The sequence below is a fragment of the Tachysurus fulvidraco genome, chromosome 21 (assembly GCF_022655615.1).
Source record: "Tachysurus fulvidraco isolate hzauxx_2018 chromosome 21, HZAU_PFXX_2.0, whole genome shotgun sequence".
In the NCBI taxonomy this organism is placed as follows: domain Eukaryota; kingdom Metazoa; phylum Chordata; class Actinopteri; order Siluriformes; family Bagridae; genus Tachysurus; species Tachysurus fulvidraco.
In genome coordinates, this window is record NC_062538.1 from 13355091 (window position 1) to 13382917 (window position 27827).

The following is a 27827-nucleotide window of genomic DNA, read 5'->3' on the forward strand; positions in this document are numbered from 1 at the left end:
TATCTTTTATGGCAAAAACAAAGACATTTTCTAGAAATAAGATTTTTTTTTTACTGTCTTACATTTAGTTTTTTGAAGTGTGAACAATTGTGCGACTGTTATGTGCTTTTTTTGTTCCAAAAGCAGTCACGACACTGTGTTCATACTGCACCAATTTAGTGGTGTGCTATATGCATTCAATTTTGGGCTGGCTTCTCAGTTTGCTCCCAATCATGAGTCCTCACAACCTGTAACATCCATTTTCCCAAGGTTTCCGCTCATCATTGACAGATCTGGCTAAAGAGATATGCAGAGATGCAGGGTTTATTTAGAGTGGGTGCGGATAACCAGCTCGAACTGAAATTTAATAAGTCTACAGCACATTTGTGCTCACTCCATATAAACACTTCAATATCAGTATGCCTGGCTTATCTAACTTACTTTACCACTCTTTCTCATAGCTCTCATCTGATTCGTGTATGTGTGCAGTGCAATACAGAGCTCCCGATGTCATGTAGTATTTGTGAGAAGGGGAAGAGATAGTTTTTGCTTTTCCTACAAGACAGTGTGTGATGTTAGCAGAGAAGAATCGCACAGTCTTCATTCGTGCACATAGAGCAGGGAAGTGAGATCATATTTCACAAAGCAGTATTAATCTCCGCATTTTATCCTAAGGCCAGTGATGTGCTGATCAGATTTAAATTTAGTTTGCACATCAAATCTCAGCCCAACGGATTTGGGCAAACAGAGATCAGAAAAGAGAATTCAAATTGTTTCTGCATAGTTATGGTTTTGAACCCTAAGGGCTCAGATAATGTCTCAATATACCCGATGCTTCCGTAGTAAAATTCACACAATCGTATCACAGAGTGCCCTGCTCCTGAGTCAACTAGAAATTGTATATGTATTTGTTCAACAAGTAATGTGCAATGATGGCTCGTTATGCCGAGGACCCAGTGTCCCAAGTAATGCATTTTTGCTTGACTCTTAATTTATTGATGACACTGTTTCTCAGATGTGCCTTGTATGGTGTGATGTCAGCCTCTCAGGGTGTTGAAGGAAACTGTAAGCATCATGTACTTCTGTCAATCGTGCAAGATATCTGGAGACCGTTTAATTGTCCTCTTTGCTACATATGAAGATTTTTGTCAGCTGCGGGTGTGCCTGAGGTCTGGGCGGGCAGCTGTCCAGATCTAGGTCTACAAGAGATTTAAAACACCAAAGAAAGGAAGATTGTGAATTAGTTTGTATGTTTATTTTTTGTGCTCTGGTTTGGGCATATTATATGCAACCCAATCTACCCCCCCCCCCTTTTTTTTTTGAAGCCTACTGCTCTTACAACTTTTCCCAACTTTTCTAAATGCAATCACTAAAACTACCTTGTTCTGGAAGTCCACAATCCATCACCCACATATTATATTGCGATACAGATCCAGGTCAATAATTAGCTATCATAAATTGAACATTAGGATGCTTATATGCCCTTAAAAAATCATCAAAAATGGAGATGGAAAAATGGAGAAATAAAATAAATAAATAAATAAATAGAAATCTTACCACTTAAATTGGGATCCCTTTTCTGGGACAGTTTTGTGATTGTGCAATCTCTCCCCACTAGCAGTCAATTGCGTGGTTCAACAAAGTAACCGTTTTTGGGTTGGCCATGGACCAGACAGGGCTCTATCTCAGTGTGATTTATACATTTAGGTCAACACTGACACCTGTTTTTGGAGGTTCCACTAAGACTCAAAGGTGCTGGTAAATGCAAAGAAGTAAAGAAAGAATGTAATTTTTCTGCAGCAAAAGGTGACTTCAATATAATGCAAAGTCTTTACATTAAAGAGGCAAATTCTAGTGTTTCAGCTAAGATGTTTCCCTTTGAGTTAAAGACACATTTCAGTATTGCACTTACCTAGCATGAGCTTGAATCTTGAGTGCAATTTTTGGAACATATGTTATAAATGTTAATGTCAGAAATAGATTTTTTTATCAACAAATTTGAATAAATATACTGATCTTATTCATTTGAAATTTGACCAGCTAATTTATTTTGTAACAACTGCATTCAAGTACGTATCAACAATAAATGTACGCAGTCATCTATCTGGCAGAGTTAAGGGACCCATACTAGAAACACATACTAGAAAAGTGTACAGGTTCAGTGGGGAGTATAATCGCTTGATTAATACACATCAAATGCTTATGGAGGGGGGCACGGTGGCTTAGTGGGTAGCACGTTCGCCTCACACCTCCAGGGTCGGGGTTCGATTCCCGCCTCCGCCTTGTGTGTGCGGAGTTTGCATGTTCTCCCCGTGCCTCGGGGGTTTCCTCCGGGTACTCCGGTTTCCTCCCCCGGTCCAAAGACATGCATGGTAGGTTGATTGGCATCACTGGAAAAATTGTCCGTAGTGTGTGAATGAGAGAGTGTGCGTGTGCCCTGCGATGGGTTGGCACTCCGTCCAGGGTGTATCCTGCCTTGATGCCCGATGACGCCTGAGATAGGCACAGGCTCCCCGTGACCCGAGGTAGTTCGGATAAAGCGGTAGAAAATGAATGAATGAATGAAATGCTTATGGATTTTATCAATAAGACAAAGCAGTGTAATTGCTGTGGATTATCTGGGGATTATCCACAGTATCCAAGAAAAGCTTAAATTTTCTATTTACCATATATGAATTCTACATGATGCTATTATACATGAAATCAACTTTGTGTTTGTCAATGTTTTGTCCATATCTCTTTGGTGGTCCCTATGTATCAACTACTATCCAAATAAAACAAGCACAATAACACTAGATCACAGAACTCAATTTATTGTAAAAAAAATAATAATAATAAAGCATTTCAACGTCATTGCAAACCCATTGCCTTTTCAGAAAACAGAAACAGAAACATGTATAACATCATAAAAATGTTTACCAGAGAAAGCAATATGGCACACTTCAGAAAAAGGGTCCTGCCTGTACTGTACATAGCCCATGAATTACCTTAAAGAGCTTAACAAGGTTGTTTGGACTTCCATGGTCACTTTTGCAAAGAAAACATAATAGTTTTATCTCAACTAACGCATTCTCGCCTGCAACTCTGCAACTCTAGGAGTCTCTTTTGTTTCCCCTATGTCGATGTTATAGATGGTTGTTTGCACAAAAGTGAAAAAGCTGCTCAGGGAAGAACTGTATGAGGTACCAAAGACGTAACGGGCTTTAAAGAGTTTGTCAAAAGCTCCAACTGAACCTGTTGCCTTGCATGGAAGAGCATGTTTGTCAACCACAATGAAGTAGGAGTGAATGGTGTTCTGTGTGGATCCCTGGGCGAGAAAGCATTGAAGTCCATTATATGGAGAAAAATCCTGGAATGCTTTCCTCAAAAACCTTAATTTATTTTCGACTGAACAAAGAAAGGCATGAATCTTGGATGACATGGGGGCTAGCAAATAATCAGCAAAAAAAAATTATAATTTAACTAACCCTTTAAGCATACCTTTTGAAATCTGATGAGCTGATCTACAGCAGATGTAGCAGCAGCAAGATGGCATACATATCACTCTCCCAGCCTACAAATAAGTAAATAAAAACCTGGTTTACATTATGCCATAGCATAGCATTCAAAATGACAACTTTCAGCATTACAAAAATGTACACTACACACCTACATAACCCACAATAACAAGTAAAACAGTTCCATTCATACCACTCTCAACTTCAGCAGCTGACTCAGCACTGCGCATCAAATCCAAGAGTTCTGTGGTGGGTACAAGTCCATGGCTTTCCTTTATTACTTTTGCTTTAAAAGTGGTTGGCCACTTCTCCAAGAATTTGTTGGCCGTGGCCTCACCAAACAGAAATCTGAAATCATGTTCTATCTGCAATGTAACACACAGAAGTGATGAATGATACCTAATGCTACACTGAATATTTTGGTGATGCAGTGAATTAAGATGTCATACCAGGCCTGGTGTGTGCAGAAATCGTGGGAAGACCAAGAAGACATCTGATGAATTGGTTTCATTGTTGACCATTGCTTGCCGAAAGATGAAGGTCATTTTCATCTTCTCACAGACAGTCTTTTCATCAGCAGAGTGTCTCAAAACAGCAATAGCTGCTTCCACATTCTCATCAGATGGCTCTCTGTTAAAGGTGAAGGTCTGACAAACACGACCTGGCCCACCAATTTAAGACAAAATAAAATGTTAAAAACTCATTTCTGTATACAATTTACAGGTCACCAATATAATCACACGTCACTGATCAGTACCTTTAGGAGATTTGCTGACTGAGGCACCTCTTTCCTCTGCTGTTTTTCTTTGTATGGTCTTCAATCGCCATGTAAGGTATCCTGAACCACTCTCTGCATCGTAGTAATGTTCCTAAGTGATTATAAATAAATTATAAAAGAGTAGTATTAACATTTCAAAGAGTGAATATGTGCATAATGTTGCAATAACCCACTTACTTACATATCCATGTTGTGAGTATTGGTCTTCTAGATAGGGAAACAAAGCTACTATCCCCTGTGCATACATCACACTGACACTTTTGGGGGGATGTCCTAGCATATGAATTCAGAGTTAACATCACATTCAAATGATATTGCACAACACAATTTACATAATTAATATTTGTAAAATAATAACAATGTTTATTTACAGCCCATCTATATGCTTAATGCTTACCCATGTGTTTCTGTCATCTCAGCAGCAAGTATTTTAATCATCTTCTGGTGGCATCTGTCAGGGATTTGGATTTTCCATACTCTTGCATAATGCGTTCACCACCGGACTTTGATGTTAAGATTTTTTTCAATCAACTATAGGTGGAATAAAATGTGCTTTCCATTATTGTAAAACCATATGTAATAATGATGGAAAAAATTTAAACAACATTCAGATTGGATTTAACAATTTAAGCAACTTCCACCACTTACCGCTTTTGCCTCGTAGTTTATGTGGCATGGCCTTTTAGGCTGGTTTCCTTCGGCAGCAGGGTCACACATCGTGAAATTCAGGATGACGGTATCATCAGATGAACCCGAGCATGATGATGATTGTGAGGCACCTGTTCATTATGAAATTGGTACAAAATATAGAAACACATTACAAAAAAATTTTAAGATTTTTTTTAAAAATTTTTATCGTATTTTAAGACGATAAATGTTCTCATTCCGGCCTTTAAACTAAACTAATTTGTGAAATGTCTGAATGAATACCAAGTCCTCCATTGCCCAGCTTGATTCTCAGAGTTCCAGGTTCACTATTTCTTCAAAAACCTCTGTGTCAACTTGTGTGTCTGACTGGTCATACACCTTAATGTCTGGCTGCCTGCCTTCTGGTATGTTGAATTTCAGTCACGCTGTTTTAGACACCTCCTCACTTTTAAAAAATGTAATAAAAAAACATGCAGGGGGCGCTATTGGGACCTCGCTAAAGATGGCCGCTTAATTTGGTAGCTCTGTGCTGGTTCCCTTTTCTTCTTTATCTATCTTTGGTTAATTCATTTTATGCTCGAAGTGTGTTGTACCAACATCGAACATTAATGTCGAAGAATGAAGAAACGCGTGATTTTCGACTTTTCACATCCTCCCGGCCCTCCAGAAGTGTTAAGAAAAAAACAGCTGAGCAGGAGGAGGCCTCGTCAGACCCAATGGATGCCATGTTGGCCGAAATTCGCTCGCTGGGAACCAGTTTGGGCAATATTGACGGTAGACTAAGTACAATTGACAACCGTTTGGACAATATTTCTACCTCAGTTACCTCAACACAGGAAGCCCTTTCTTGAAGCGAGAATCTCCGCCGCTGAGGAGAGTATGCTAACACATGAGAGAAAAATCACATCTCAAGACAAAGATTTAGCATTACTCCGAGCTAAAGTAGACTACCTGGAGAACCGAGGCAGGCGCAAAAACTTGAGAGTCGTCGGCCTCCCTGAGAAGGCTGAGGGCTCTGAACCTATCGCGCAGTTTTTTACCAGGATGTTGCCGAAGTGGCTAAACCTCACAGCCGATCCACACTTTGAGATCGAAAGAGCTCATAGATCTCTCGGCTCTGCCGCGGGAGTAAACCGCGCTCCACGAAGTGTTCTGGTTCGCTTCTTACGTTACGCGGATAAGGAGATGATACTGCAAGCAGCGCGGAAAAAACGCAACATCATCCATGAAGGGTCGCAGCTGCGTTTCTTTCAGGATGTATCTGCTGAGGTGCTGAGGAAACGTCGGGAGTTCGACGATGTCAGGAGAACGCTGTCCGCCCGTGATATGTTCAGAGGATTCGCTTATCCTGCTAAACTTCGCTGCCTTCACGGAACACAAATGCATCTTTTTTCCTCCCCAGCGGACGTCACAGAGTTTCTGAAGACCTTAGAGGATAAGTAATGCTCGGATACTGCAACATAGGCATAAGTTTTTAAGCTGAAACTTGTTTCTCAGCACACTCGAGTATCTTATTGTATTGACTTTTAGCAACCCAAGGATTACTTATTTTGAAGTTATTTTATAAGTTATTTTGTTATCAGGGCTTTATTTCTTTATCTTACTGACATCTTTATTTCATAATAACTACAAGAAAATCGCTTTTGGTGAGGTCACGCACTATTAGTTAAATGCTCACGCCTCGGACGTTGAACTTTGGAGAAGGGAACTGGTCTTTAGCGCCCGCGCGCCCCCTATGGGCACTACTCTGTATCAGTACTGGGTATGGGGTATCATTATCCTATGCTCGGTACCAGTCGGGTACAGTTTCATTTCTATAGTTGTGCCTCGTCGTTTGGGGACGAGGCCGGAGGGCGGGGGGAGGGGGTTTTGGGTTCTGTATGTTTTGTTTTTTGTATTGAAATGCAAAAACTTCCTTGGTCGGTTCTACACATGTTTCAGATTTAATACAGTCAGTTTTTTTTAAGTGTTCAGTTTTTATTACTTTTGGTTATTCTATGACTACGCACAATACAGCCAGGTTTGTCACATGGAATGTTAAAGGGTTAGGACATGTGATTAAGAGGAGAAAGATACTAATCTATCTTAAAAGGCAGAAAACTACAATTGCTATGCTTCAAGAGACAAATTTATCTGATTCAGAACATTTAAAACTAAAACAGGATTGGGTAGGGCAGATACTTTTTTCATCCTGTAAAGCAAATTCCAGGAAGAGGGGCACAATTATTTTAATTAGTAAACACTTCCCCTTTATTTTAGAGCAACAGATTAACGACCCGGACGGAAGATATGTTTTAATTACAGGTACAGCGTATGGTCAACCTATTGTCATACTGAATGTTTACGCTCCGAATGAAGACTCACCTGAATTCATGTCTAAAACCATACTTTTGTTTAACCAGCACTGTAAGGGCTTGGGAGTTTGCGCCGGTGATTTTAACTGTGTTATGGACCAAAAAATGTCTACCTTAGACTCAGCCACTAATCTTAGATCATCCCTGGTCCTTAGAGAACTTTGCAATGAGTCTGGCATTATCGATGTCTGGCGAGAATTTAACAGGGGGAGTAAAGAATACACTTTTTACTCTAACCCCCACGGATCCTATTCAAGATTAGACTACATTCTGATTCATACCCAATATCTTCACACAGTGTCTGCCTGTCAAATTGGTCCAATTGTTCTGTCCGATCATGCTCCAGTCCAGCTGGATATGACGCTAAGCGAACATAGGTCTACAAAGGTCTGGAGATTAAACTCCTCCACACTGAACGATTTGGCATTTTGTGAATTAATTCGGGATGGCTTAAAAAACTATTGGACAGATAATGAGAACGCACCTGTATCATCTGCAACTATTTGGGACGCTGCGAAGGCTACAATTAGAGGGCATATTATATCTTATAATTCGGCACGCAGACAGGCTTGGTCCAAAAAAAGACAGAACCTTGAAAGAGAAGTAAAAAGATTGGAGTGTCTACACAGTACAGTCCCTACTCAGACAAATTGGGCCCAACTATGTCGAGTCAGAGCTGAACTTAATCTGGATCACACAAATCATATTAAAAAGCTTATATTCCTTTCCAAACAAAAATATTATGAATATGCAAATAAACCTAACAGATTACTGGCCCATCAAATAAAAAAAACACAAAGTGAAAGAACAATTAAGTCAATGAAGTCCCCGGATGGCTCAATCACATACAATGCTACTTTGATAAACGATTTATTTAGAGATTTCTACAAAACGTTATATAAATCGCAAGTCACGGCTAAACAATTTGATATTACCAAATTTTTAGACGGAATCCCTCTTATGACTATTTCTGAAGATGATAGAGTATTTTTGGATTCACCCCTGTCACCGGAAGAAATCTTCAGTGCAATCCAATCTATGCCTGCCAACAAATCTCCAGGCCCTGACGGATTCCCCTGTGAGTTTTACAAAAAGTTTTGGCCAGAACTCTCTCCTATCCTAATGCCCGCTCTCCAAGATTTACTAGCCAATGGAGTGGCCCCCGAGTCGTGGAAAATGGCATCAATTTGTTTAATTCCAAAAAAAGGAAAAGACCTTCAAGAATGTGCCACTTACAGGCCAATAAGTCTCTTGAATACCGATTATAAAATACTTGCTAAGGTCCTTGCTCACAGACTCGAAACAGTATTGCCATATATCATTAAGCCGGACCAGACGGGATTCATAAAATCACGTTTTGGCACAGATAATATTCGCCGACTCTTGAACATCATAGATTCAATACAAGCACGTAAACTCCCAGCCCTTATTATCTCCCTGGATGCAGAAAAAGCCTTCGATAGAGTCGAATGGGAATTTCTTTTTGCCACCCTCAAGAAATTTAATTTAGGTCCTAAATTCATCGATTTGATAAAATTGCTTTATACTAATCCACGAGCTACAGTCACTACGAATGGTCTGATCTCAAAACCCTTTGTCATAGAAAGAGGTACGAGGCAGGGGTGTCCTCTTTCACCCCTGCTTTTCGCTCTCGTAATCGAACCACTGGCTGAATCTATAAGGCAGTGCCAATACCTTTCTGGTATAACAGTGGGAGATGAGGAACATCGGATTTCTTTGTATGCAGATGACGTACTGCTGTATATTTCTGAGCCAGAGAAGTCCGTTCCAGTAATATTAAAGTGTATTTCAGAATACAGTGCCTTATCTGGATATAAAATTAATCTGTCAAAATCCATGGCGCTTTCTCTTAAAATTTCTGCTCCAAATGATCTTGCATCTCTCTCACCCTTCAAAATAACTACTGTTGGTTTTAAATATCTCGGCATATTCGTCACACCACTATTTACAGATTTATTTAGAACAAATTATGCCCCTCTTCTGGATTCCATTAAAAAAGACCTTAACACCTGGCGGACACTCCCTATTTCTTTTCTGGGCAGGATTAAGGTGATCAGAATGAATATTCTACCTAAGTTTCTGTATTTATTTCAATCCCTACCTTGTCATTTACCAAATGTTTTCTTTAAAGACATCAATAAGCACTTTTCTAAATTCATCTGGAACCACAAAATGCCTCTAATTAGTTTTAACAAATTAATGAATCCAAAGGATAAGGGAGGAGTCGCCTTACTGAACTTTCGTCTGTACTATTGGTCAGCACAGGTGAAGCATATGGTTAGTTGGTACAATGAAAGGACCGACTCTAGATGGCTTAATCTGGAAGCAAGGGCTTGTGCTCCTCTCCCAATAAAATTTCTGCCTTTTATTGCAAATACCAAAAAGCTTAAATGTTCCTCGACAAGTTTCACCATTTCAAACACCCTTCGGACATGGAGAGACGTTAAACTGTATCTTAAGATTCCAGCTGAACTCACACTTTTCTCACCTATTGCTTCTAATCCCGACTTCCCTATATCTCTGCAAAATATCGGCCTTTCAGTCTGGTCTAAGTTAGGGATCTCGCAATTATCTTGTCTCTTTTCAGGCGAGGCTTTAAAATCCTTTCAAGAAATATCGCACCAATATAGTATACCACAGTCCCATTTCTTCAAATACCTTCAGCTGCGTCATTTCATAAAACCTCTGTCTGATAATGGTAAGCTGAGACGTAATCTTACTGACATAGAACAAGTTATAATAAAAAACAATCTCTCTAAGGGGTTAATATCTAAAATATATAATGCCTTGGTTGATTCGTGTACTTCCTCCTTTGAGAGCTTGAAAAAAGTGTGGGGAAAAAGACCTGGGCCACGGAAATACCGATATGGACTGGTCCACCGTATGTAACAATGTGTTCCCTAAATGTACTTCTTTGGGAATTCACGAACTCAACTACAGATTTTTTAACAGAGTTTACCTTACACCTTCACGTCTAAGAAAGATTTACAAAGACTCCTCCGATCTCTGTTTTAATTGCAAGAAACACAAAGGAACATTCCTTCACTGCTTCTGGTATTGTGACAAAATCTTTTCTTTTTGGATTAAAGTACATCATTTTTTACAAAGGCTCCTTAAGTTGAAATTTTGTTTCTCTTTGGAATTGTATCTGCTGTATAGTGGAATTGAGACTGTGTTTGACTTTCACACAAGGCAACTGTTTTTAAATTTGGTGTACCTGGCAAAGAAATGTATATTGTTATTGTGGTCTTCTCCTCAGGCACCTTCTGTTAAAATGTCGTTGTCTCAAATGTCCATATTACTTCCACTTGAGAAGCTCACTTATGATATACACCAAAGGTCTAATGACTTTTGGCAGATATGGACACCTCTCTTGTGCCACATTAACAACCTCTCTTAATCCTGTGTACATTTTGTTATTTACCAGAATGTGCTATCTTTTTCACCTGATTATCCACTTTTAATTGTTTTTTATTGTGTACTTGAGACTGTATCGCTATGTTTATGTACATCTGATTAACCGACCAATAAAAAAAAACCAAAAAAAAACAACCATGCATACCCTTCCCACAATCAAAGTTCATATTTAAGTTTGCCTCATGTTTCACTAAATGATGAAAGACAAGTATCTGCAGCTGGTTTTATGTAACTAAAAATATAAAGCACAACAGAAATGATTATTGACCTAAATAGATATCATAACATAATAGGTTAAAGCTGTATTACTTTGTCATTGCATGATGTATAGGCTAAGCTTTAACCTAATGTACCCACCTTCTTTCAAGAAAGCATTGAATGTCAGCTCAGACAGATTGGCGTATTTCTGCTCTTCCCTGAACTGAACACGCAACAGCATTTTGCCTGTTAACAAAGAAACTATATATATTTAAAATCATAATTTAGGGCTGGTTCAACTAAGAGTTACCTATCAATTTCTCTCATGCACAATGCATTACTTAAATGTTACACTGCATTTACAAAGGGCAGCTGAAGAAAACAAAGTTGTGCTGGTTGAATATAACGTTAGGCTATTTTCTGCAGCAAATTATGCTAGTTAAAATTAAAGGTAGGGTCTTATTTGTGTAGTAACAGCATTTAGCTCATGAGTTATTGACTCAGGAATCTCCAATCTGTGAATATGCGGCCAACTTCCCGCTCCTTCAGTTCTCTCCAGCGCTGGAAAGCTGATACTATATTAACACAGGTCCTACTTCTTGCCTTATCGTAAGCCTATCTTCAATCATACTGTTCTTCCCTTCAGCTATGATGAAGACATTTCTTTACATTAGTTGCCTGGGTTGCGTATTTATGTGTGGGCGGAGCTATCGATACAGGTGTGGGACCCATTTGGGTTAGGGGCGTGTTTGTTTTGGTGATTTTATATGTCAACAATGGCTTTCAAAAATCGGAGACCCTACCTTTAAGCGGCACGGTGTCCCATTAGCTAACAAATAACCTGTTTGAACAATAACCTGTTAAAATTGTTAGGCCATGTTAAACTTATTGTTATTGTTTTATAAGACCAACATTAACTATCAGAAGCATGCTAACATTACCAGTATATACTGTATAAAAAACCTAGATTAACTTTGCCTGGGAAGCTAAAATATACGTTAGTTAAGAATAGCTAATATCTGTATTAAATCTTTTGTTTGTAGTGACCGAGTTAACGTTGTTTTATATCATTCTGACCAAATTCATTTGTGAAAATATTGCAACACATAAAGAAACACAGTTACCGGATATATACGGATTGCTATAACTTGTAATATAACCTTGAGTAATATATCAGCACACTTTAAAATTATGTAAAGTTAAAAAATCCCGTTTTGGTGTGGACAACACAGGATGTTACTTACCTACTGTAGTAATATCAGTGGCCTAGCGTTGCTCCTTCTGAATCTTCCTCCACCGAAATGCATGCACGTTTCACAACACAGCAGAGTGGTGGGTATTCATCACTGCTGTAGAGTTGAAATTGTCACTGCGTTTCTGCAGATTTTTACACTCACTTTTAACTCCACTAATAGAGCAACTTTACTCCCCAAAAATGTTGAAAATACTCTATCTGGGTTAAAATAACTTTACTCTGAAATATTAACACCCCATTTTTTACTGTGTAGTAGCACCTAACTGTGTGCCCTTTGTCATTCAGATCATTGTCTGTTGTTTTAGGACTCACTTACTATACATTGTCTAAAGTGGAATGGTCACTTGGAATGGTCCCAGCTACCTCCTCATTTCCCAGTTCTTCCTCCTGAAATCTTTACACACTATTCAATCACCTGCTTATCGGTTGTAGACAAGAGAGAGGACAGGTGTACACAACAACACAACATGTCATCCCCACTCTTGCTGGTACTGTAGCTGCCTTGGCCTCCTTGCCAGACCTATACCTGTTCTACGTTAGTTCTTTAGGAGAAAAGCATACAACATGGGAAAGTTAAACATTAAGTGGGCCATTAGGCTCACGGAGGCCTTGGAAGATCATAGTCACAGGTCAGTAATGAAAAGCAAACAAAAACATAGAGGGCCTTGGAAGATCATAGGCATGGGTCATTGATAAATGCAAACAAGATCATAGGGACAGGTCATTAATGAAAAGCAACAGTCACCAGCACACACACATACAAAGGAATAAAGGACTCGTTATACATGCAATGATCAATTTTAATAAAGAATGCTGTATCAAAAATCACTTCTTAATATAATATGGTTTAACAACACACTGCCGAGTATGTTGAGTCCTTATGTTAACATGAACTGGTAGCAACTGCACTAAGAGGTTATCTTAAGAAGCAGAACAGACAAATGAAATCATATAAGAAAGATTGTTGATAATTATAAAGCTTCCAAAGTTCAAGAAAACCATACATACCCATGACAGAATGAGAATTGTGTTGGAGAAAGGCTTGGAGAAGAGAATAAAGATTAAGGCATACAAAACCAATGTATAAGCAGTATAGCTTGGAGAAGAGGGAATAGGCCAATATTTTGAAAGATAATGGAAACTTTAGATAGCAAGGTAACTAGGTAAAACATTGATTATTTAGAGATAATGGAAAATACTTTGTCAGCAGAATGAGTATATGAGACAAATTCTGATGGGAAGGAGAAGAAGGGACTGGGAAAAGGGGGGGATATCAGTACTGTATATAAGACCACTGTAGCCAGCAGTATTTCGTTAAAAATAATGTCTACTGGACAAACTTGTACCCTTGGTACCAGCTGGTTGTTTGCTGTCTATATAACCTACCTCAATAAAACTACCTATGCCTACTTAAGCATAGACCTGAAACAACCTTTTTCCTTCTATCGTACAAAATCAGCACAAAAAACACATTCCAAAAAGTTATTCGTTTTTATCTATCAATCAGCAAGATTTCTGGATCCAGGTGTCTTTTATACATATAACAAGCTGTGATTAGAAACACTCTCTTAAAGGGTATTTCAGCTCATTACCTGTAACAAAGACAGAAGCAATCAATTAATCAGATTCCAAACTCTCCCCCATGGCAAAGACCAAAGAGCTGTCCAAGGATGTCAGGGACAAGATTGTAGACCTACACAAGGCTAGAATGGGCTACAGGACCATCGTCAAGTGGCTCAGTGAGAAAGTGACAACAGTTGGTGCGATTATTCACAAATCGGGCATATTTGTACTTCACAGCATAGTGCGTTACAAATTGTTTTCTTGGTGACCATTGTCCCCAAGAAAACAATTGGTAACGCACTATGCTGTGAAGGACAAATATGCCCGATTCCAGCCTTGCCCTTTTTCTCATGAACTGCTGTCTCTGAAATTTTAAGGATGGAAGCATGACATGGCAACATGACACTGTAAAGTAAAGCCAGAACTGAACCCTTCTTTTCCTGACTCAATACTATTCTGTATGCCATGGTCAGTAGTTATTATTTGACTCAACTTGAATTTCAGGTACTACTAGTACAGTTTTTGCCATCTAGCTGGACCTATTGGAAGAGGATAGTGATAACATCAGTAGTGTTTTCTTTGATAAGTCTTCATTTCAGCAAAAGAACCTCATACCAACTGTGAAACATGGAGGTGAAATTGGTTTAGGGATGCTTTGTTGCAGCATGACCTGGCCAGCTCACTATCACAATCCACTATGAATTCTACCTTGTATCAGAAGGCGTTTGGGGAACATGTGAAACCATCAGCCAAAAAAAAAAAGGTGAAGCAGAACTGGACCTTGCAACATGAAAATGAAAGTAAATCCAGTACATCCACCAAGGACTGGCTGAAAAGTAAAAAATGAGAATTCTGGAATGGTCAAGTCAAAGCCCATATCTAAATTCTATTGAGATTCTTTGGGGTGATTTGAAATGGACCGTGCCTGCAAGAAACCTCTCAATCACCACACAGCTAAAAAAATCTGCATGGAGGAGTGGGGAAAACTTTCTTTGAATCAATGTCAGAAACCTGTAGATCGCTACAAGAAATCTCATTGAGGTTATTTCAGCCAAAGGGGGAAACACTAGCTATTAGGGCATATTTCCTTATTTTTTTCCTCAGATAAAATACAAATTTTTGTTGATTTCTTTTGTTAATAAGTAAAAACAAAGTGATTTCTTTCAAGATCAGAAATTGATATGTTGACATTTCTTAATAAAGAACTAAATATTTAATGTATAAATTTAATGTATATGTTTTAATGTGTATATATATATATATATATATATATATATATATATATATATATATATATATATATATATATATATATATATATATACACATATACACACCCCATGTGTCATACACTGAGATTGGTCGCTAATTTCTGAAATCCGTTATTAAGCTTATCTTTATATGGATTTTAATACATCTTACCTACCAAGCTCCTTGAGCTAGGTCCCGGTTTGCTAATCACAAAACAGGGCTTTAGAGGCATGCAAAAACAGATTTTATTTCATCATGTTGTAAGTGAGATCTAAGTAGTACCAGCAAGGCACATGAACAAAATAAGAGAACATTCTTCTAACTCACATATTGACAGTTCTTGGCAGGTCTGTTAATGTAATCTAGAGAAAAAGGAATAATAAAAAAAATCTGCATCTTACAATCTATTGCAAATAACACATCATGCCAGTTCCAGCCCTGACAGGTCATAGCTTAGCATCTTCAAAATAAAAGTCAGGTCCATAAATATTTGTTATAATAGCTGCCTACCTCAATATATTGAAGCTAAAATTAAACAATGAATATTAATTATGAACATGAACTGTGAACAAATTACAGCACTTTTTATATGTAGCACCCACCCACGTCCCCCAAAATTAACAGATTAAGGATCTAGATTCTAGAGTTTGGTGTGGTATTTGCATTTGGATGTGGTTGTAAAAAGAAAAATATACTGGTCAGCTCAAAAATTACAAAAGGCCACACTAACAGTGGTGGTTGACAGAAGAAAAAAAAAGTTTGGGCAGAAGTAGGCATATAGGTGCATCTGTCTCAAGAATCAAAAGATGACTTTACCAGAGTAAATACAGAGGTTTTACCGCAAGATGTAAACCACTGGTAAGCCTTAGAAACAGAAATACCACATTAGTATTTGCCAAGTAAAAAATTATAAGGTTATAATACGGTCAATATAAATATAATTTAGCCAAATTCTTCACATCTAATTGGATGGCAATTTGCAGGGCAGTTGGAAAATGGCACAAAGTATATTTCAGAAGCAACCAAAGAAGATTGATTCTTTATTAATTTGTTCTTCAATGGCTAAGATAACCATGTTACTTAAATCCAATTGAGGAAAAACTGAAGGCAAAACATCCCAAGAACAAATAAGAACTGAAGTCAGCTGCAAGAATTTAAATTCTAAGGCATTACTCTGGTACTCTAGTACTCCAGAGTTCAGTCACCCAAAGTATTTGGACAAGGTAATATAAAGTGGGGCACATATAAAATGTGCTGTAATTCCTACACTGTCCACCAAATTTGGATGTGAATACCCTCAAATTAAAAGGTGAGGGTCTACACTACAACCAGGAGTCTGACAAAATAGCAGCCTTAATCTAGAAAAATAATACAGAAAATATCTAAGACGGTCAGGTCCATAAATATTTGGGCATAAACAACTGTATTGTTATTAGCTATATAATACAGTATGTTTGAAATAAAATTAAAAAATGTATATGATTTCAACTTTATGAAAACTGCAATCAAAACTGCTAACTGCAATCAAAACACAAAACTGCAATCAATGAGACATGACATGTAATGTATATGATTTAAATTTTATGAAATCATATAAAGGCTAAAATAAATTCTAATATATTAAATATTTTTATAAAATATAATTTTTTTTTTAAATATGCTGATTCAAAACTGCAATCAATGAGACATGACATGAGACAAGACATGACAAAACTGCAATCAATGAGACATGACATGTTTTTTCCTTCAGAAACATATAAGAGATCAAGTTACCAGTTTAGCAGGAAGTTGAAAGGTGTAGGTCAGCTTCAGTCTTTGAAAAAATGCTTCCTTCTCACATTCATCAGCAAAGTCAAAAAATCTTGCTGTCTCTGAAGAAGCCTCTTGGGTGGTCCTTTTCATGTCATTCTTATGGACATTATAGGCTCTTCTTTGAGTCTTAGCTGAATCAGGATTAATCACTGATATGGTCTGCATGCTGATGACATCACTGAAGGTCACTTTTCTGCATTTTACTGGCATGGATTTTCCTGTAAAAGGCTAAGTAAAGGCATTGCACTTGTGAAGGAACATCACTAAATCTCTTTTATCATAAATAAAGTACCTAAGTGATTGCTTCAGTTATTGCCATCAAGAGATGGAAGAAGGGTGGGGTAAAGCACTCTGAAAGAAACTGATAACACTGCAGTGTTTCCCACAAGTTTACTTTACGTAGGCAGGCCTCAGAGGCATATTAATAGCCAGTGCAATGCTGAACAAAAATTGCCCATCATTGCATGTACATTCCACATATCTTAATGGAATACTGTTTAAATACCCCTTGTATTGGTGCATTTCTGTTTTCATGGTCATTAAGAACAATGCAGGTGTAATTGTTCAGTCACAGCAAGTTGGTATCATCATAATAACAAAACAGTATACTAGCGAGCTGTGTGGAATATACATAGATCAAATAAACTAATGCGTTACTTAGACACAGAACTACAAGTAACTCAAATTAGCGTCAATAATCAAACATCAGTAAATACTAGAATGTACATTTCCTGAAGAAAATGTGAATGGTGCTTGCACATGGCACATACTCATGAGGAAGTTCCCCTCATTGGGCTGAGTGCTTTGATATGCCACATGTCCATGGTGTGCAAATTTATGATTTTCACGTGACGTCACATGACGTGACCAGAATACACGTGAGCCAGTTCCACTCATTGTGCTGAGTGTTTTGATGTCACATGACCATGTTGTGCAAATTTTTGATTTTCACGTGACGTCTTTTTAAATTATTGCTGCATTTATATCTACTTCATACACATATCCAAAAATGTTTTTGTTAATTACATGTGTACTCATTTTTGACCACTCTCTCAAAACTAGCTTGCACTGACTAAAATGTTTCACTTAAAATTAAATTTACCAGACCTGCTCTTTGTGGCTTAGACATGAGAATTTTAAAGAATCATAATACTAAAATTTGTTTCTTGAAAAACTGTACTGAGTTAATGAAACAAAGACTTACTCATAATATCTAAAAAGACACTAAATAATTTACAAAAACAGTATTGTGAGAGTATTTTAGTTTTCAGTCACTGGGATTAACTGAAATTACCACCTCTAGAAGCTAGACATCAGCAACAATTCAATATTAACGGTGAGGGTTTTGGAACAGGGTTTTCAGTAATAGGGTGTGTACATACATTTGTCCATATAGTGTACATGAATAACTCTTACTGTTAAAAATGCACACAATTAAGCATAATGCTAAAAGACATTAAACATAATACTAAAAGACATTAATAACAACAATTTGTACCTTTTTTTTCACAACAGGAGAAACTATCTTAGTTAAAGGAGTCCTTTCTTCAAATCCAGGGATTTTTCTTTTACCACCTTCATGCAGTACAAGTTCAGAATTAATGTAAATTCAGTGCAACATAGGGACACAACTTATTGAGGAATGTAAAAATATAGAAAAAATACCTGAAGTATTCTTTTGGGATGTCATATATTCACATGGCCCAACTAAAGGTAAGGAGCTACAAAAAAGCAAAAAAACAAACAAACAAACAAAAAAAAATCTGCCTCTCTTGTATGCATAAAAGTAAAAAAAAAAACAAAAAACAAAAAACAGCTCTAGTGTGGAAAACAAACCCCAATATATGTTAGAACAATTTCATATCACAGACTCAAAATAAGAATCTGATATAAGTCTTTATAAGATATGTTTAATCAACCATTCTGTTCTGGGCACCTTCCATAGACTCTTAATCAAGCTTCCAACTCCTTCCTCATGATATAAAGGTAAAGATCCATTAGACTGGACCTCTTACTTTCCCTTTGTCTGATATCTGGATTAGTGAATTACTTCCTATTAAAACTCCTGCCAAGACCTATTATTTAAAAATGACCACCGTAGTTTTATTCTAAACTTGAAAGAATAACTATCTATCTGTCTGTCTATCGACAGATAATCAGATAAGCCAAGGCCCTTTGGGAGGGGGAATCTGGGGCATGAAATATCAGAGAAGGCTTGTTCATAGATTTTGGAGCAAATACATAACTATATTTGTGTAAGGCATGGCCTTATTCGTGTACACTAATGCACAGCGGTGTTTCCCCTAGTATGCTATACAGTAGGTGTCAACATTCTCCCACAAACCTCTTACAAGTGTTCCGGCTCTGTTCGTCCTTATATAACTTCTGGACAGGACTTTTTTAACACCTTATAAGAATTAATTGGGGGAAAAATAGAAATGCTCTTACTGCAATGTCTCCCCCAAAGGTATCAGTGTTCCTGATTGATTCTGCTTTATAAACTCGCCTGATCTCTTCTGATGCCCTACTTCAGGTTGGAGCTGTTGTAATGGTAGGCTTTGAGCTTGAGTCTCTATTATTAAACAACTGATTGCTTGAGCAGAAATAAATTTGCTACACAATAACTATTTTACAATATAAAACAGTTAGGCTAGGTCCATTAATTCGTTTGGATTGGCATAGTGTAAGAAATATAAGATGCCTCAACCCAGATTTCACTCCAAGATACATGTCAGAAAGAAAAGACATGTCAAAAAAAGGCTTAAATATCATAGAGGAATGTGTTCAGAATACTAAATAAATAACTTATCAAAAGTCATTCACCATTTAAATGAATGAATACATGAATACCATTTAAACAATAGTACCACCTGACCATTTGGGTGATAACATCTGTAATAATGCCAAGTCAATGTATACGTGAACACATACATCATCTTTAAAAGATTATCATTTAAAGACTTCTGGCATCACATGGCCATTTTTGTGCTACTCAGTTCTTACACTCAATTTGCATTTATATCAAAAATCTATTTAAATTACAAACAAGAAAAATGGTATAAAATTTTTGAGCAGGATTTGTCCTACATTCGTCTTGACTCTGATGAATGCAAAATACTCCACGTATTGTCACTGCTACTTCGTTAATATCTTCGATGCCGTCAACGTATTATTTTCTAAATACCATGTGATTATATTTTGTGTTTGTTAAATAAAATTACAATTCCTTTAATTCTTGAATCCATTACTGCATTTTGTCTAACACGACAACATGACAACACCCAGTACTCTATCCAGCTATATATTTTTGTTGACAGGGTATGTTTCGCAAAAATTCTCAGTATTAATTTCTTGTATATTGAATTGGTATAAAAACAATTTTACACATTCAAATTGAGTTGTAATGACAGCATGGCTCTTTTTTGAAACATCAAAAATCATATTAGAATTATGTTAAGTAAGAAGTGAAATGTGTTGATCTAAGGTTAGGATTAGGTTTTGCTGACTTAGATGTGAAAGCAATAATACTCACCCGATAGGTGACACAGGTTGGGGGGGTGTGAGAGAAAATGATTCTTTTGCAGATTGTCTGTCAAAAACAGGTGACGGCTCTATGGCAATAATAAAAAAGCACCAAAATTAAATATATGCAAATCTTTATAGTAAACATTAAACATTCTATATTATTACTGCATTATTATATCATCTCTATATTCAGTCATTTTCATATAAGCAATGGTCTGGTAAATAGTAAAAGTGTCTGGTTATAAAGTCAAAACCCTTGACTCAATTTTACATCAAGCTGAGTTATGAAAATATTGTACCCTGCTATAAACTTTAGAATTTGTGTATGGAGATTTAAGTAATCCTACTCTAGGATAAAATATAGCCATGGTCGGCATATAATACCCAGAATGGAGGAGAGGTTTGGAGGGTGCTGCATGCCAATATTCACAGCATCACTGAAACTGAGAAGAGTTGAGTTCTTTATATAGCAGTGCAGCATTTCATCTTCACTGAATAAGCCTGTACCCTCATCTTAGACAAATAGAAAAGCAGACAATATTAACTTTTGTTCATTATCAGTTGAAGTTAAAATTAATGTCATCATTATTATATATTTCATAGAAAATATGCTATTCCTAATTAAAACACTTACCATAAGAATCAGCTTTGCACAAAGTCTCGATGGAAGAAAGTGGGTCACTCGCTTCCAGGTCTGAAGCCATACAATCCAGCAAGAAGCTGGAAACACCAGAGGGCATGATCATACCTAAATTGTAACAGGATTATGCAGCTTTTCATTATGATATGGCCAAATGGTACTGATTAACAAACTAGGATAACGAGTTCCAAACCCACTTGTGCAGTCCTGGCTGAGATCTCTGCCACTGGGAGTAACTATGCCCTAGAGGACACAGTGTGACATTAAAGTAAAATTAACATGTTATTATTAATCAAACTTCCTTCCCGAGGTATTGTGGCAAAAGTGTTTGTACAGTACATTTTTCTTTTTGGAATAACAACTCTTCATTCAACAACTTTTAGCAAACGTTGCTAACCTGATTTAAGTGCTGCCTCTGCTAAGCTCATTACTAAATATCTAAGTACGAACTAATGTATAAAATACTTAACAACTCAAGTATTTTAAACATTAGTTGTTGTTGTTTTTTTTTACTTAGATATAGATAATAAATGTTTAAATAATAAATAGATAGTAAATGTTTAAATAACATGATAAATTACTACTACTTTTTGCTTTTATTTTATTAATTTCTTCTGGGTTTTTTTCTCTGGAACGGCTGAATATACCAAAAAATATTATTTTACAACTAGCAAAATAATTGATGTCTCTAAAAATATTTAAATTGTCCTCATTGGAGTAAACACTGTAGTGTTTCAAACTGGTCTCAGCCTCCAGAAACTGTATTATTGCGTTTGACCAAATCATCTAATATCACATACATACACAATCTCTTGTTCATCCATATATACAATGATACATTTAGAAATGGCTGTTGGAACACAATTTCGCAATAACCTTCTCAGTCTCTGATTAAAACTGATTGAAAAAAGTTGCTAAAAACCCTAATGTTGTTTCAGGACCCTTGAATATCATGTAGGCTGTGTCTTCTTGACACCACTGATCATACTATTCTACTTGAAAAGCTAGAATGTGTTGTTGGTTTTAAGGGAACAGCGATCTCCTTTCTCAAGTTTTATTGGACTGAAGTTTGTAGACTTCTCTATGCATATATGTTTGGTGTTCCACAAGGTTCTGTTTCAGGCCCACTGCTTTTCTTCTTATTTACATTACGATATTTGGCAGGCGCCCATACCCAGAGCAACATACAAAGGTATTTTAAAATCTCTATAAATTAGTACATCAACACTGGTTCACTAGGCCACAGATTATAGATTCCATTAGTCTAAAACTCAGTTGGGAGAAAATATAGTGCTTTTTTAAATACATTAAACAAACATGAAAAAAGTGCAAGTATTTCAGGAAGATGTAGAGCTTCACCGGTTGATTGAAGACAGCCATTGACTCAACTGTTCAGACATCTAGTGGAAGTTCATTTCACCACCTCAGAACAGAAAAGACTTTTTTTATACCTACCTTGTACCCTGAGAGAGGGTTGGACCAGTCGAGCAGTGCTAGTAGATCTAAGCAGGCCTATTTTTGTCTTTGTAGGCAAGCATCAGTGTTTTGAATCTGATATGTGCAATTACCAGAAGCCAGGGAAGTGAGGGCAGCAGTGGGGTGTTGTGTGAGTGGTGTTTTTGGATCATTTGCAGAGGTCCGTTTGAGATTAGGAGTAGACCTGCCAACAGACAATTGTAGTAGTCAAGCACTGAAATGACAAGAGACTGAAGAAACACCAAAGCAGCCTCTGTGGATGAAAAATAAGCAAATCCTTCTGATGTTGTAGAGAAGAAACTGACAGGAGCATGTCAAATTGTTTTCCTTGAAAACTGATTGTTCATGGTAACCCCAAGGTTGCAAGCAGTGACGGAAGGGGAGGTTAGAGAGTGGTCCATAGAAATCCCAAGGTTGTGAGCAGTGGCCAAACGGGAGTTCAGAGTTGTGCAGGGATAACACAAGACCTGGTAATGTATAACCTGGGATGACCAGCAATTCAGTTTTTTCTGGGATCGAATTCCAGATAATGAGCCACCATCCGTGATGAATATATCCACCAGACATTCTGAGAGCTTAACAGAAACCATGATATCTGAGGGAGTGAAGGAAAAGATGTCAATCTATTCCATGTTACTTGATACAAGTGACCTTCCAGGTAAGAAGCAAACGATTCCCATGCTGCTCCATGAATTCCAAGACTCCTGAGGGTGGACAAATGTGTCTTGTGGTTGTATTAAATGCTGCTGAAAGGTCAAGAAGGATGAAAATACAGTTTGGCTGTAGCAGAATGTAGTTTCTCAGTGCCACTTTAAAACCAGACTTGTTGGGATCTTTGAGGTTGTTCTGTGAAAGATAAACAGATAGATGTTTGAAAATTATACTGGTCTGTAGTTGCTGATGTCTGAAGGATCCAGAACAGGTTTCTTCAGGATGATAATAACCTTTGATCTCTTGAGGGTAGTTGGTACATGACCAGATGTTACGGAAGGGCAGGAGGTCTGTGAGATGGTCTGGAGCATAATGGAAGTGATTGGATGCTGTGGGCAGATGTTGAAATCTTCAGTAATAAAGAAGGATGAAGCAGATGGAGCTGAGGGGTTGGGTAGTGAAGAGAAGGTGTTGTGGAGCTTACGAGGATCTTGTGCAGAGGCTTCAAGATTTTCTTTGTAACAGACAGTAATTACAGAAACCAGAGTGTCTTTTGAAAAGATTAACTGTGACAGGAAAAAATTTAATAAATGAACGTGGCAGAACTAAATTACTGACAAAAAAGAGATTGCATGCAATCTCCCCTACAACTTTTTTTTCTGTAAATACAGTCATATATTACACTATCTTACAAACAACATTTTATCATACATGTATTTAATATTACATTTCAATAAATACTAATCAACTCAATACAGTATTCAATTAGACCATTTACAGCCTGAACTAAATAGGGACTCATTCATATATCACCAGCTAGCAAGGTTGTGTAGACTGCTTGCAGTCATGGTGCATTGTAAACTGTAATCTGCAAGTTGATATATAATCATTTCCAACATCTGGGCATTCAATGTGTATGTTAAAAGCAAAAACAAACATAGAATGTTCACATTAAAAAGTTATATAAACATGGCTGCATGAATTGTGAACAGTATAAAATAGGGGCATTGCTATACCCTTTGTATGCTGTGTCTCATAAACTTTTCCTGATAAATCATTGTCTGATGAGGTAGACCACTGAAGATACATCTGAAAATAGGCTTTCCTGCTTTGTGATTTTTATCATTTAAATCATTTGAATTATTTAAAATATAAAAGCTAATTATAACACCAGCTGAAACAAAACTATTCTTTATATCCTCTTAAATCATACACTTTGCCCCTCGTGATTGTTCTACCTTCACATTTTGCTGTGTAAACATCAACTTGCAGTCTGATGATTTAATTACAGTTGTATATTCATAATACAACATTCTAACTGATGGCTGAGAAGGTGTTATGTAACTGCCTAGCTAATGCTGTGTATTGAGTAGAATGTAAATTTGTATTTAGTTGAATGAGGAAATCCCATTCCATTACAGACCTAACTTGATTTAACAGAATAATGACTTTTTAACTGCTAAAATAATGGTGTAAATCAGTGAAGGCTTTTTTAAAATGATTTGTTTATTTGGGGCAGGTAGGTTGTTAATGTTAGTAATTGTTTAAAAATTACACCATGGTAAAACAGAGTTCCAAAGTATACAAATACAGTTTGTCATGTCCATGGCCAAACAGTTCTGATACCTAAAGTAAGCTTATCTATGCAATTTAAAATAAAAACAGTAAATAAAATAAAAATTTATACTAACAATATGATCTGCAACACATACATTAATTTTCTTACATAATATGATTTAAAAACAAAAACACACTCCTCCCAAACCAGAATTGATTGGTGCAGCTTTTGAAATAAATAAATAAATAAATAAATAAATAAATAAATAAATAAATAAATATTCCCTGGGAGGGGCTAAGGAGAGGTGATGATCATCATCAGTACACCTATAGCATTAGCTCTCTAACATTTAACCGTAGTAGCTCAACAGTCAGGACTCTAGGTTACTCATGGGAAGGTGAGGGACTGTAGCTGCCACTGTTGGCCCTTCATCACTGTATCATAGCTGACCCTGTACTCTGCCCCAACACTCTAACAACCTGGGATATGTGGAAAGGCTGAGAAAGCTTCTTATGGATTTGTTAAAAGAGGACATGAAGTTAATAGGTGCGAGAATAGAGGATGCCGAGGATAAAGTTCGGTGGAAACAGATGATTCGCTACACCTAAAGGGAAAATCCGAATGTAGAAGAAGAAGTGCAATAGTACCAATAGTCAAACCGGACCGTAATTGTAAAGGTGTTGAAAAGTTTTAATGAGCTTTGTGTTATTAAACTAAAGGCACGCTTTCGGGGAGGCACACATGCCTTTTCCGTGTCACAGTTTGAACGCCCAGCGATGGTAAATGACGTTAACGCAGCTTACAAATGACCACTTACGGCATAAGTACAAGAAATAAGAACTTTCTTTTGATTTCCTACTTCCTACAAACGGCTGAATTCACACGACCTTTCTGATGGAAGTTCATAATTCCCAGTTGTTGTTGTTAACGTATTATTCTTTGACTTTTCTTGCTTCACCAGAGAATCTTATACTTTTCTACGGTAAAGGTGGCCAAGAACCACTTACTTTGACAGACTGCGGCAAATTCACAGACATGGCAAAAATATGACCAGCAAAAACCCTTCGTTCAGCACTGTGTACAAACCCCACCAGAGGCACTGTGGCTATCCAGTCCGCGTTCCTGCACTGCAAATTGTGCGCAAGCGCATATTTTACTACGCGTTACGTCGCGGCCCGAACTGTACTGCGCATGCGTAAAATTTCACGACATTACAGCGCATTTTGTGACATTTCATAGTAATGTATTTAAAGTTGTTAAAGGTTTTGATTAAAATAGTAATACTACAATCACACAATAAGCTGTATATTTTCTATTTATTGGGAAAGCTTAAGCCATGTTATAAATCATTACATAAAACCCAAGAATGTCTGTTCATTTCTCTGTTGTTTCAGAATAAAATTATATATAACATTCTATAAATCAAATATTAATCAATCCAAATATTAAGAAATGTTAACTGAGTGCCATGGAATATGAACCATAACAAAATTTAAACAAGTTTATAAACATAGCAACATCTATGACTGCTAATCTTTTAATAAAATTTAATTATTATTTATATTCATAAATTGTAACTCCTGGAGGGTCCTTTTTTTACTTGGCATGTCTCTCAGGATGTAACCCAAACTTTGGAATAGTCTTCCTGATAGTGTTCGGGGCTCAGACACACTTTCCCAGTTTAAATGTAGATTAAAAACTCATCTCTTTAGTCAGGCGTACACATAATACATCCTATAGTATCATGCACTAGTACATCAGACCTGCACATTTTTATGAACAGCAGATATGTTAATCCCTCTCCACTGCTTCTCTCTTTGTACCCATCCCGAGGCATCCAGACACTGTACCAGCTCCCAACGTCCTCTGTGGGACGAAGCCTTTGGACGTCCACTGAGCCGAGGCCGACGCTAAGAATCCTGAGACATCTCCAGTTAGACTCTGTGATACTAAGGAGATCCGAAGTCCATGATCCTTACACCAATACAACATTTGTTTGACTGTATATTACAATCACACCCCCAGTGTCACCCATATGAGGATGGGTTCCCCCTTGAGTCCGGTTCCTCTCAAGGTTTCTTCCTTTACCAATTTAAGGGAGTTTTTCCTTGCCACTGCTGCCTGAGTCACCTCAGACTTGCTCATAGGGGGATAAATACATACACATTGTGAACTATATATATCTAATAATAATCTAGAATTTTTTATTCTGTCAATTCTCTTACTTTTATTATTAGTTATTTCTTTTATTATTCCTTATGTTTACCTTCTGCTCTATGTTTATGTTCTGTAAAGCTGCTTTGAGACAATGTCTATTGTAAAAAGCGCTACAAATAAACTTGAATTGAATTGAATTGAATTAACCGAATATAAATATAAATACAAACAGGAATCACACTATTTGCTTTTAATATTGAATGTTTTGAGACTATATATTTAGTAGCCACAAAAAAAGTGGAGCAGATTTTTTTTTACTAGAACTTTCCTGCAATGTGTTGCAACGTGCCTTCTTTCAGGCAGACTACAGTTTGCACTCCTTTTTTAATACTCAGATTATTGTTGATAGACATGTGGTAGTGAGCAATTGAGTAGAGAGTAACAAAAACAAATAACAATATTTCTTGCAAGCAAAGGTCACAAATACAGTCATAAAAATGCTTAACTATGTTGTGATGATGTGTGAAATTTAGAGCAGTGGCTTAGTAACGGTTTTAGAGGAAATTGTAGGGGAAGAAAGCTTACCTCAGGATGACCGGCATCAGCAGAGTTGCTTTGGAGTTTCATTTAAAAACTCACTGTCAGGGACTAAATAATGTTTTGTTCTTGCATTTTTTAAAACTTCAAAAAGTACAAACACGGACATTGTTCACAGCCTTTTGCACATAAGAGCAAAGCAACTTTTATCACATCAGATTATTTAAAGGGTTTTAATTTAGATAAATTATAAATTTAGATAGATATGTGGTACAGGTTGTTGTTTTTTAAACGGATTTTGTAAACTGAATCTTTGCATAGTCTCACCCACTTAGTGGACCATGGGCCATCATGTTGGTAGTTCTTTACCATGATTTCATCAAAAAAAACTTCCTGAACAAAATACATCTTGTTTTCCTGACCGTGCCAAATTTGTTAAGTGACTTGGTGATAAATAAAAGGCAAGGAGTTACACAGATTCTTGAGCTGTTTACTCAGTCTGTTTACTGT

The 27827-nt window shown here is 37.0% G+C and overlaps 1 protein-coding gene across 10 annotated transcripts; it reads right to left on the reverse strand.

Annotated features, from left to right (window-relative positions):
* LOC113638653 lies at window positions 1-25787 on the reverse strand. Of its 10 annotated transcripts, none has more exons than XM_047805681.1 (21): window positions 25631-25787; window positions 21136-21181; window positions 20933-21046; window positions 20683-20811; window positions 20306-20384; window positions 18439-18494; window positions 18272-18348; window positions 16735-17001; window positions 15289-15323; window positions 15133-15164; window positions 12137-13188; window positions 11052-11138; window positions 4903-5033; window positions 4652-4785; window positions 4436-4527; window positions 4234-4345; window positions 3926-4137; window positions 3670-3841; window positions 3460-3532; window positions 1537-1734; window positions 1-1178 (listed from the first exon to the last, which is right to left on the reverse strand). In XM_047805681.1, the coding sequence occupies exons 1-11, from the start codon at window positions 25658-25660 to the stop codon at window positions 13064-13066; spliced, it is 990 nt and encodes a 329-aa protein (XP_047661637.1). In that variant the 5' UTR covers window positions 25661-25787; the 3' UTR covers window positions 1-1178; window positions 1537-1734; window positions 3460-3532; window positions 3670-3841; window positions 3926-4137; window positions 4234-4345; window positions 4436-4527; window positions 4652-4785; window positions 4903-5033; window positions 11052-11138; window positions 12137-13063. The 10 variants fall into 10 exon arrangements, with proteins under 10 accessions (XP_047661637.1, XP_026995828.2, XP_026995825.2 ...); XM_027140024.2 differs by lacking the exons at window positions 1-1178; window positions 1537-1734 and adding an exon at window positions 2772-3286 and having other exon boundaries at window positions 12137-12241; window positions 12464-13188; XM_027140026.2 differs by lacking the exons at window positions 1-1178; window positions 1537-1734 and adding an exon at window positions 2772-3286 and having other exon boundaries at window positions 12137-12269; window positions 12464-13188.
* Between the last annotated feature and the right edge of the window lie 2040 nt (window positions 25788-27827).

What these genes read in the sequence shown, in the direction of transcription:
- LOC113638653 (XM_047805681.1), bottom strand. Translation starts at nt 25,660, where the DNA reads ATGTCTGTGAATTTGCCGCAGTCTGTCAAA. An exon ending in GTGCAAAGCTGATTCTTATG is followed by an intron (nt 20,812 to 20,932) that starts GTAAGTGTTTTA and finishes TATTTGTCTAAG; the next exon opens with ATGAGGGTACAGGCTTATTC. An exon ending in ATCCCAAAAGAATACTTCAG is followed by an intron (nt 18,349 to 18,438) that starts GTATTTTTTCTA and finishes TACTGCATGAAG; the next exon opens with GTGGTAAAAGAAAAATCCCT.